This window comes from Balaenoptera physalus, assembly GCF_965194825.1.
Source record: "Balaenoptera physalus genome assembly, chromosome: X".
In the NCBI taxonomy this organism is placed as follows: Eukaryota; Metazoa; Chordata; class Mammalia; order Artiodactyla; family Balaenopteridae; genus Balaenoptera; species Balaenoptera physalus.
In genome coordinates, this window is record NC_138903.1 from 134,420,880 (window position 1) to 134,433,733 (window position 12,854).

The 12,854-nt window shown below is 37.2% G+C and overlaps 1 protein-coding gene across 1 annotated transcript in view; it reads right to left on the bottom strand.

The window, feature by feature from the left end:
- Positions 1-12,854, bottom strand: part of CLIC2 (chloride intracellular channel 2) — a 35,733-nt gene that overhangs the window by 4,979 nt on the left and 17,900 nt on the right. Inside the window, exons 4-5 of the mRNA XM_082447891.1 lie at positions 1,563-1,669; positions 7-188 (exon numbers count right to left, since the gene is read on the bottom strand). Of these exons, the coding sequence (XP_082304017.1) occupies positions 7-188; positions 1,563-1,669 (289 nt within the window). The remainder of the gene's footprint in view (positions 1-6; positions 189-1,562; positions 1,670-12,854) is intronic.

The following is a 12,854-nucleotide window of genomic DNA, read 5'->3' on the forward strand; positions in this document are numbered from 1 at the left end:
ACTTACTTTAATAATGTTCAGTTTGGGTAACAAACTGCAGTCAGCCAGTGTCAGCTGATCCCCATCCAAGAACAATCTTCTGGAAACTGTGAGTTCCTCAGCACTATCTGCATCAATTTCATCTAGAAGTGGGGTGTTCAAGTAGTCATCCAGACGCTTAAATTCTTTGAGCAGAGATTTTTCAAAATCTGAGGCAATGGAGTCAAAGGGTTACTTATAAATGTGCAGTCTTCATGACTAAATACATTCCCAATATGCTTTTTTTTTTAACATCTTTATTGGAGTATAATTGCTTTACAATGGTGTGTTAGTTTCTGCTTTATAACAAAGTGAATCAGTTATACATATACATATGTTCCCACATCTCTTCCCTCTTGCATCTCCCTCCCTCCCACCCTCCCTATCCCACCCCTCTAGGTGGTCACAAAGCACCGAGCTGATCTCCCTGTGCTATGCGGTTGCTTCCCACTAGCTATCTATTTTACGTTTGGTAGTGTATATATGTCCATGCCACTCTCTCTGTCACATCTTACCCTTCCCCCTCCCCATATCCTCAAGTCCATTCTCTAGTAGGTCTGTGTCTTTATTCCCAACTTGCCACTAGGTTCTTCATGACCTTTTTTTTTTCTTCGTTAGATTCCATATATATGTGTTAGCATACTGTATTTGTTTTTCTCTTTCTGACTTACTTCACTCTGTATGACAGACTCTAACTCCATCGACCTCACTACAAATAACTCCATTTCGTTTCTTTTTATGGCTGAGTAATATTCCATTGTATATATATATGCCACATCTTCTTTATCCATTCATCCGATGATGGACACTTAGGTTGCTTCCATGTCCTGGCTATTGTAAATAGAGCTGCAATGCAGCTAACCCTCAGAATGGGAGAAAATATTTGCAAATGAAGCAACTGACAAAGGATTAATCCCCAATATGCTTTTCACACATTTAGACATCTCTATATACTTAACTAGAATGCTCAACTACCCACTGATAAGGCAGAATCAGATGTTTAATCAAATGGTGAGTAGACATATTTTTGGACTCTTCTTGAGGAGGTAAATTGGGAGGAGAGTCAAAGAAAAAGAAAGGTAATATATATTATCACTCAAGAAGAGTCAGAAAGTGGAATCAGAGACTAATAGCTCTCATGATTCAGAGAATAGTAAACCTATTCAAGATTCAGAGAATGATTCAGAGAATAGTAAACCTATTCAAGAGTGTGGGAAATGGTAGGTGCTATGGTTTAAGAAACCTTAAAGGTACACAAGACTGGGAAAGTTGGAGGGGTTAAGAAATACAGTCCAGCAGTTAGTTCACCCCTGGCATGTCAATGTTCTAATAGAGCTAAGTTGGTGATTGCTATATTGAATATTAGATTCTAAGTCCAATAAAAGTTCATGGAAGGAATTTCAGAAGAGAGAACAGAGAGTGAGATGAAGAGTATTCCCCAATATATACTATATATTCAGGAAAGTCCTATTTCAGTTGAGTCAGAATATGAGAGTGTGCATGTGAGTGAGAAAAACAAAAAGACTTAAAGAAAGGTATCTTACTCTTATTTGCCTCCTTTTGTGCATTCTTAATGTATGCAGAAAACTTGGCAAAGAGGTTACAGCCCACGTCAAAAGACTCCTTGTTCTTGGGACTCAGGTGAGGATACCTTAAAAAGAAACATCACTGCACGTAACATTCACCCATAACAAGACATAGACCTGGTGGCTTAGTTGCACTGTACTGAGAGAAGTTTTGGAAAATTGTGCTGGAAACTGAAGGTGCTAAGGAACCTTTCATTGGAAATATGTTTTTTTCCCACTCTGAGAATACTTTAGCTTATAAAGTTCACAGGGAAACCAGCTGTTTGGAATTCAAAGCTCATTTATCTATAGAAACAATGTTTCAAATGGCGGTTGGGTCCCCATACTTGCTCCCAAAAGCCTGTTTGGCAGAAGATATGGTGGTAATACATTTTCAAAGATAAGTAGTAGGAAAAAACATGGCTTCAAATAACAAAATACATGAAAGAATAAAGAGGATGGAGAGGATGGGGGAAAAGTAGCCAAGATGTCCTCCTCTTAGTAATACAAAGTTAATTTAGCATAATAAATTAAAGTAATGTAATACTGTAATTTACCACATTAACAAATTAAATAAGGAAAACCGTATGATCATGAATAGATGCCCAAAAAGTGTTCAGTGAAAATCAATTCCTATTCATAAAACCTCACACTAGCAACTAGAAGTGGTTGAGCCAAACACTTAGCCATCTTCCTTGATCCCTCTTTCTCTCCATGCCCACATTTGATCCATTAGCAACTCCAGCCAGACTACCTTTCAAAATGTATCCAGAATCTGTCCACTACTCACCACCTCCACTGCTCCCTGCCTGGTCCAAAGCCTATATTACTGAAACACTTTTTGATTATCCCCCCTCTCCCATGCTTATCCCTCACACTCCCAGGATATTCTCCACCTGCTGCCAGGGCAGTCATGTTAAAACTTAAGTCATATCATGTCTCTTTCCTACTCATTACCTTGCAATGTCCCCATCTCATTCAGACTCAGAGCCCAAGTCTTCACAGTGGTCTACAAGGGCCAGTGTGATCTGAGCCAACCTTACCTTCTGCTCTCATCTCTTCCTACTCTCTTCCTTACTTCACTTCACACTGACCTCCTTGCTCTTCTTCAAATAGGCCTGACAAGCTCCCACCGCAGGTCCTTTTCACTTGGTCTGCCCTTAAATAAAGTGCTTTCCCTCATTTATGCACATGGCCCTCTCCCCGTCTTCTTTCAGGTATTTTAATCTGATATATCCTCCTAAGTGAGGCCTTTCTCTGGCCACCTTATCGGACATTGTAACCTCTCCCCTGGCCCTAACACTCACTACTTCCCTCCCTTGCTTTACTTTTTCTTAGTATTTTTCATCATCTAAAATAGTTTATATTTTGCTTTTTATCTTGCTTATTTGCTGTCTTCCTTAACTAAAATGTAAGCTCTGCTAGGGCAGAGAGTTTTTGCCCATTTTATTCACTGATGTGTCCCAAGTGCCTAGAATAGTACCTGACACTTAGTAAGTATTCAGTAAATATTTGTTAAATGATTAAATGAATTTATTAATTTCTTTAACTTGGTCAAAAGTATCCATCAAAAACTTTCAGCAAGCATCATTTTAAATGGTGAAATGTTAGCACTATTTCCTTTAAACTCAGTAAAGGATGCAGATAATCATGATCACTACTGCACTTCAACATTGTGCTGAATGTACTGATCAGTAAGACAAGAAAAAACACCATTCTAAATGGTGACTCTACATTTTTTACATTAAGTTTAGGAACAAGACAGAAATGCCTACAATTACTATTATAGTTGACATTTTTCTGAGGTTTTAGCAAGTGGAGGAAGACAACAACATAAAGCAATCAGTATAATTATTGGAAGAGAAGTAACAATATAATTGTATACTTAGAAAAACCAAGAAAGTATAGAAAAACAATTACTAGAATTAATGAGCTATTTTGGTAAGATGGCTAAATACAAATAAAACATTAAAGAAATAGCTTTTCTATGTTAGCAAGAACCAGAACGAAATGGATATTAGTAGCGTATTCCACTTACAATAGTGACAAAAGTATAAAATATTTAGAAATAATTTAATACAAAAGGTATAGAATCAATATAAAAACAAAACACTATAAAATCTCATCAAAGAACATAAAACAGACATTTAGGTTCATAACCTAAGTGTCCATCAGTGGATGAATAGATAAAGATGTGGTTTGACACACACACACACACACACACACACACACACAAAATGGAATATTAGCCATGAGAAAGAAGGAAATCCTGCCATTTGTGCCAACATGAATGGATCTTGAGAGCATTATAGTAAGTGAAGTCAGACAAAGACAAATACTGTATGAATCACTTATATGTACAATCTAAAAAAGCCAAACTCATAAAGATAGAGAGTAGAATGCTGGGGGCTGGAGGAATTGGGGAGATGTTTAAGAGTAAAAACTTTCAACTAGTAAATAAATAAGCCCAAGAAGTCGAATCTGCTGCATAGTGATTATAGTCAACAATATTATAAACTTCAAAGTTGCTAATACACTAGATCTGAACCATTATCACGACTAAAAATAAATGATAATTATGTGATGGAATAGAGGTGTTAGCTGATGCTATGGTGGTAATCATTTTGCACTATATAAATGTATCGAATCAATTTGTTGTATACCTTAAACTTACACAATGTTATATGACAATTATACCTCAATTTTAAAAAAAGAACATAAGATGATACCCAAATACTCAAATCATGTCCTCTGATGGGAAGAATTCACATCATAAAAATGAAATTTGTATAAATAGTAATACAAATTAAATGTAATTTCAATTAAAATCCAGTAGTATTTTTAAAATTGAGGTAACATTCACATAACATGAAACTCACCATTTAAACCATTTTAAAGTGTACAATTCATTGAGATTTTTAGTACATTCACAGTGTTGTGCACCCATCACCCCTATCTAGTTCCAGAACATTTTCATCACTCAAAAAGGAAACTGTGTTCCCATTAAGCAGTTACTCCCCATTCACTCCTTGAATCACTAATCTTTCTGTCACTATGGACTTGTTTATACTGGACATTTCATGTAAATGGAACATAAAATGCATGGCCTTTTGTGTTTGGCTTCTTTCACTTAGTATAATGCTTCGAGGTTCATCCTTATTCTAGTATGTATCAGCACTTCATTCCTTTTTATGGATGAATAATATTTCATTGTATGGATATACCACATTTTGTTTATTTGATAATCAGTTGACGGACATTCGTGTTGTTTTCAGCTCTTAGCTAGTGTGAATACTGTTGCTATGAACATTTGTGCATGTGTTTCTGTTTGAATACGTATTAGAACTAAGAAATGAATACAGTAAACTTGCAGGATACATGATTAATATACAGAAATCTGTTAATTTTCTATTCTCTAATAAAGAACTATTAGAAAGAGAAATTAAGGAAACAATCCCACTTACAAGTATGTCAAAAAGAATAAAATACCTCGGAAAAAATTAACCAAGGAGGTGAAACACCTTTACTCTAAAAACTATAAACATTGATGAGGGAATTTGAAAATGATACAAAGAAATGGAAAAACATCTTGTGTTCTTGGATTGGAAGAATTACTATTGTTAAAATGTCCACACTACCCAAAGCAATCTACAGATTTAATGCAACCCCTATCAAAATACCCTGACATTTTCCACAGAACTAAGAACAAATAATCCTAAAATTTATATGGAACCACAAAAGACCCCCAAATACCAAAGCAATCTTGAGGAAAAGAAAGAACAAAGCTGGTGGTATCACAGTCTCTGACATCAGACTATACTACAAAGCTACAGTAATCAAAACAGTGTGGTACTGGAACAAAAACAGACATAAATCAGTGGAATAGAATAGAGAACCAAGAAATAAACCCACGCACTTATGGTCAATTAATCTACAACAAAGGAGACAAAAATATACAACGGAGAAAAGACAGTGTCTTCAATAAGTGGTCACAAACAAAGAAAATGACAGGTCAATATCACTGATGAACCTAGATGCAAAAATCCTCAACAAAATACTAGCAAACAGAATCCAACAGCACATTAAAAGTATCATACACCATGATCAAGTGGGGTTTATCCCAGGAATGCAAGGATTCTTCAATACACACAAATCAAGCAATGTGATACACCATATTAACAAATTGAAGAAGAAAAACCATATGATCATCTCAATAGATGCAGAGAAAGCTTTTGACAAAATTCAACACCCATTTTTGATAAAAACCCTCCAGAAAGTAGACACTGAGGGAACTTACCTCAACATGATAAAGGCCATATATGACAAACCCACAGCCAACATCGTCCTCAATGGTGAAAAACTGAAACCATTTCCACTAAGATCAGGAACAAGACAAGGTGGCCCACTCTCACCATAGTTTTGGAAGTCTTAGCCACAGCAATCAGAGAAGAAAAAGAAATAAAAGGAATCCAAATCGGAAAAGAAGTAAAGCCATCACTGTTTGCAGATGACATGATACTATACATAGAGAATCCTAAAGATGCTACCAGAAAACTACTAGAGCTAATCAATGAATTTGGTAAAGTAGCAGGATACAAAATTAATGCACAGAAATCCCTTGCATTCCTATACACTAATGATGAAAAATCTGAAAGTGAAATTAAGAAACACTCCCATTTCCCATTGCAACAAAAAGAATAAAATACCTAGGAATAAACCTACCTAGGGAGACAAAAGACCTGTATGCAGAAAATTATAAGACACTGATGAATGAAATTAAAGATGATACAAATAGATGGAGAGATATACCATGTTCTTGGATTGGAAGAATCAACATTGTGAAAATGACTATACTACCCAAAGCAATCTACAGATTCAATGCAATCCCTATCAAACTACCAATGGCATTCTTCACAGAACTAGAACAAAAACTTTCACAATTTATATGGAAACACAAAAGACCCCGAACAGCCAAAGCAATCTTGAGAAAGAAAAACGGAGCTGGAGGAATCAGGCTCCCAGACTTCAGACTATAGTACAAAGCTACACTAATCAAGACAGTATGGTACTGGCACAAAAACAGAAATATAGATCAATGGAACAGGATTCAAAGCCCAGAGATAAACCCACGCACATATGGTCACCTTATCTTTGATAAAAGAGGCAAGAATATACAATGGAGAAAACACAGCCTCTTCAATAAGTGGTGCTGGGAAAACTGGTCAGCTACATGTAAAAGAATGAAATTAGAACAATCCCTAACACCATACACAAAAATAAACTCAAAATGGATTAAAGACCTAAATGTAAGGCCAGACACTATCAAACTCTTAGAGGAAAACATAGGCAGAACGCTCTATGACATAAATCACAGCAAGATCCTTTTTGACCCACCTCCTAGAGAAATGGAAATAAAAATAAAAATAAACAAATGGGACCTAATGAAACTTAAAAGCTTTTGCACAGCAAAGGAAACCTTAAACAAGATGAGAAGACAACACTCAGAATGGGAGAAAATATTTGCAAATGGAGCAAGTGACAAAGGATTAATCTCCAAAATTTACAAGCAGCTCATGAGCTCAATATCAAAAAAACAAACAACCCAATCCAAAAATGGGCAGAAGACCTAAATAGACATTTCTCCAAAGAAGACATACAGATTGCCAACAAACACATGAAAGAATGCTGAACATCATTAATCATTACAGAAATGCAAATCAAAACTACAATGAGATATCATCTCACACCGGTCAGAATGGCCATCATCAAAAAATCTAGAAACAATAAATGCTGGAGAGGGTGTGGAGAAAAGGGAACCCTCTTGCACTGTTGGTGGGAATGTAAATTGATACAGCCACTATGGAGAACAGTATGGAGGTTCCTTAAAAAACTAAAAATAGAACTACCATACGACCCAGCAATCCCATTACTGGGCATATACCCTGAGAAAACCATAATTCAAAAAGAGTCATGTACCACAGTGTTCACTGCAGCTCTATTTACAATAGCCAGGACATGGAAGCGACCTAAGTGTCCATCGACCAATGAATGGATAAAGAAGATGTGGCACATATATACAATGGAATATTACTCAGCCATAAAAGGAAACGAAATTGAGTTATTTGTAGTAAGGTGGATGGACCTAGAGACTGTCATACAGAGTGAAGTAAGTCAGAAAGAGAAAAACAAATACCGTATGCTAACACATATATATGGAATCTAAAAAAAAAAAAAAGGTCATGAAGAACCTAGGGCCAAGACGGGAATAAAGACACAGACCTACTAGAGAATGGACTTGAGGACACAGGGAGGGGGAGGGGTAAGCTGGGACAAAGTGAGAGAGTGGCATGGACATATATACACTACCAAATGTAAAATAGATAGCTAGTGGGAAGCAGCCACATAGCACAGGTAGATCAGCTCGGTGCTTTGTGACCACCTAGAGGGGTGGGAGGGAGGGAGATGCAAGAGGGAAGAGATATGGGGATATATGTATATGTATAACTGATTCACTTTGTTATAAAGCAGAAACTAACCCACCATTGTAAAGCAATTATACTCCAATAAAGATGTAAAAAAAAAGTGGTTCTGGGAAAACTGGAGAGCTACATGTAAAAGAATGTGATTACAAAATTTTCTCACACCAGAAACAAAAAAATTAACTGAAAATGGATTAAACACCTAAATGTAAGACCTGAAACCATAAAACTCCTAGAAAAGAACCTAGTCAGAAGAACTCTTTGACATAAATCACAGGAATTTTTTTTAGATCTGTCTCCTAAGGCAAAAGATATAAAAGCAAAAATAAACAAATGTGACCTAATTAAACTTAAAACTTTTGTGCAGAGAAGGAAACCATTGACAAAATGCAAACACAACCTATTGAATGGGAGGAAATATTTGTAAATGATATGACCAATAATGTGCTAATATCCAAAATTTATAAACAGCTCATACAACTCAATCTCAAAAAAACAAAGAACCCAATTAAAATTGGACATTGTGGAGAGGAGGAACCAAGATGGCGGAGTAGAAGGACGTGCTCTCACTCCCTCTTGCGAGAACACCAGAATCACAACTAGCTGCTGGACAATCATTGACAGGAAGACACTGGAACTCACCAAAAAAGATACCCCACATCCAAAGACAAAGGAGAAGCCACAATGAGACGGTAGGAGGGGTGCAATCACAGTAAAATCAAATCGCATAACTGGTGGGTTGGTGACTCACAGACTGGTGAACACTTATACCACAGAAGTCCACCCACTGGAGTGAAGGTTCTGAGCCCCACGCCAGGCTTCCCAACCTGGGGGTCCGGCAACGGGAGGAGGAATTCCTAGAGAATCAGACTTTGAAGCCTAGTGGGAATTGATTGCAGGACTTCGACAGGACTGGGGGAAACAGAGACCCCACTCTTGGAGGGCGCACATGGAATAGTGTGTGCATCGGGACCCAGGGGAAGGAGCAGTGACCCCGGGGGAGACTGAACCAGATCTACCTGCTAGTGTTGGAAGGTCTCCTGCAGAGGCGGGGGGTGGCTCTGTTTCACCGTGGAGACAAGGACACTGGCAGCAGAAGTTCTGGGAAGTACTCCTTGGCGTGAGCCCTCCCAGAGTCTGTCATTAGCCCCACAAAAGAGCCCACTTAGGCTCCAGTGTCGGGTTGCCTCAGGCCAAACAACCAACAGGGAGGGAACCCAGCCCCACCCATCAACAGTCAAGTGGATTAAAGTTTACTGAGCTCTGCCCACCAGAGCAACACTCAGCTCTACCCACCACCAGTCCCTCCCATCAAGCCTCTTAGATAGCCTCATTCACCAGAGGGCAGACAGCAGAAGCAAGAAAAACTACAATCCTGCAGCCTGTGGAACAAAAACCACATTCACAGAAAGAGAGACAAGATGAAAAGGCAGAGGGCTATATACAAGATGAAGGAACAAGATAAAACCCCAGAAAAACAACTAAATGAAGTGGGAGATAGACAACCTTCCAGAAAAAGAATTCAGAATAATGATAGTGAAGATGATCCAGGACCTCGGAAAAAGAATGGAGGCAAAGATTGAGAAGGTGCAAGAAATGTTTAACAAAGACCTCGAAGAATTAAAGAACAAACAAACAGAGATGAACAATACAATAACTGAAATGAAAACTACACTAGAAGGAATCAACAGCAGAATAACTGAGGCAGAAGAACGGATAAGTGACCTGGAAGACAGAATGGTGGAATTCACTGCTGCGGAACAGACTAAAGAAAAAAGAATGAAAAGAAATGAAGACAGCCTAAGAGACCTCTGGGAAAACATTAAATGCAACAACATTCCCATTATAGGGGTCCTAGAAGGAGAAGAGAGAGAGAAAGGACCAGAGAAAATATTTGAAGAGATTATAGTTGAAAGTTTCCCTAACATGGGAAAGGAAATAGCCACCCAAGTGCAGAAAGCAAAGAGAGTCCCATACGGGATAAACCCAAGGAGAAAAATGCCGAGACACATAGTAATCAAAGTGGCAAAAATTAAAGACAAAGAAAAATTATTGAAAGCAGCAAGGGAAAAACAACAAAAAACATACAAGGGAACTCCCATAAGGTTAACAGCTGATTTCTCAGCAGAAAGTCTACAAGCCAGAAGGGGAGTGGCATGATCTACTTAAAGTGATGAAAGGGAAGAACCTACAATCAACATTACTCTACCCGGCAAGGATCTCATTCAGATTCGATGGAGAAATCAAAAGCTTTACAGACAAGCAAAAGCTAAGAGAATTCAGCACCACAAAACCAGCTCTACAACAAATGCTGAAGGAACTTCTCTAAGTGGGAAACAAAAGAGAAGAAAAGGACCTACAAAAACAAACCCAAAACAATTAAGAAAATGGTCATAGGAACATACATATTGATAATTACCTTAAACGTGAATGGATTAAATGCTCCAACCAAAAGACACAGGCTTGCTGAATGGATACAAAAACAAGACCCAAATATATGCTGTCTACAAGAGACCCACTTTAGACCTAGGGACACATACAGACTGAAAGTGAGGGGATGGAAAAAGATATTCCATGCAAATGGAAAGCAAAAGAAAGCTGGAGTAGCAATACTCATATCAGATAAAATAGACTTTAAAATAAAGAATGTTACAAGAGACAAGGAAGGACACTACATAATGATCCAGGGATCAATCCAAGAAGAAGATATAACAATTATAAATATATATGCACCCAATATAGGAGCACCTCAACACATAAGGCAACTGCTAACAGCTATAAAACAAGAAATTGACAGTAACACAATAATAGTGGGGGACTTTAACTCCTCACTTAAACCAATGGACAGATCATCCAAAATGAAAATAAATAAGGAAACAGAAGCTTTAAATGACACAATAGAACAGATAGATTTAATTGATATTTATAGGACATTCCATCCAAAAACTGCAGATTACACTTTCTTCTCAAGTGCGCATGGAACATTCTCCAGGATAGATCACATCTTGGTTCACAAATCAAGCCTCAGTAAATTTAAGAAAATTGAAATCATATCAAGCATCTTTTCTGACCACAACGCTATGAGATTAGAAATGAATTACAGGGAAAACAATGTAAAAAACACAAACACATGGAGGCTAAACAATACGTTACTAAATAACCAAGAGATCACTGAAGAAATCAAAGAGGAAATCAAAAAATACCTAGAGACAAATGACAATGAAAACACGACGATCCAAAACCTATGGGATGCAGCAAAAGCAATTCTAAGAGGGAAATTTATAGCTATACAAGCCTACCTCAAGAAACAAGAAAAATCTCAAGTAAACAATCTAACCTTACACGTAAAGGAACTAGAGAAAGAAGAACAAACAAAACCCAAAGTTAGCAGAAGGAAAGAAATCATAAAGATCAGAGCAGAAATAAATGAAATAGAAACAAAGAAAACAATAGCAAAGATCAATAAAACTAAAAGCTGGTTCTTTGAGAAGATAAACAAAATTGATAAACCATTAGCCAGACTCATCAAGAAAAAGAGGGAGAGGACTCAAATCAATAAAATTAGAAATGAAAAAGGAGAAGTTACAACAGACACCGCAGAAATACAAAGCATCCTAAGAGACTACTACAAGCAACTCTATGCCAATAAAATGGACAACCTGGAAGAAATGGACAGATTCTTAGAAAGGTATAACCTTCCAGGACTAAACCAGGAAGAAACAGAAAATATGAACAGACCAATCACAAGAAATGAAATTGAAACTGTGATTAAAAATCTTCCAACAAACCAAAGTCCAGGACCAGATGGCTTCACAGGTGAATTCTATCAAACATTTAGAGAGGAGCTAACACTCATCCTTCTCAAACTCTTCCAAAAAGTTGCAGAGGAAGGAACACTCCCAAACTCATTCTATGAGGCCACCATCACCCTGAACCCAAAACCAGACAAAGATACTACAAAAAAAGAAAATTACAGACCAATATCACTGATGAATATAGATGCAAAAATCCTCAACAAAATACTAGCTAACAGAATCCAACAACACATTAAAAGGATCATACACCACGATCAAGTGGGATTTATCCCAGGGATGCAAGGATTCTTCAATATATGCAAATCAATCAATGTGATACACCATATTAACAAATTGAAGAATAAAAACCATATGATCATCTCAATAGATGCAGAAAAAGCTTTTGACAAAATTCAACACCCATTTATGATAAAAACTCTCCAGAAAGTGGGCATAGAGGGAATCTGCCTCAACATAATAAAGGCCATATAGGACAAACCCACAGCAAACATCATTCTCAATGGTGAAAAACTGAAAGCATTTCCTCTAAGATCAGGAATGAGACAAGGATGTCCACTCTCACCACTATTATTCAACATAGTTTTGGAAGTCCTAGCCACAGCAGTCAGAGAAGAAAAAGAAATAAAAGGAATACAAATTGGAAAAGAAGAAGTAAAACTGTCACTGCTTGCAGATGACGTGATACTATACATAGAGCATCCTAAAGATGCCACCAGAAAACTACTAGAGCTAATCAATGAATTTGGTAAAGTTGCAGGATACAAAATTAATGCACAGAAATCTCTTGCATTCCTATACACTAATGATGAAAAATCTGAAAGAGAAATTAAGGAAACACTCTCATTTACCACTACAACAAAAAGAATAAAATACCTAGGAATAAACATACCTAGGGAGACAAAAGACCTGTATGCAGAAAACTATAAGACCCTGATGAAAGAAATTAAAGATGATACCAACAGATGGAGAGATATACC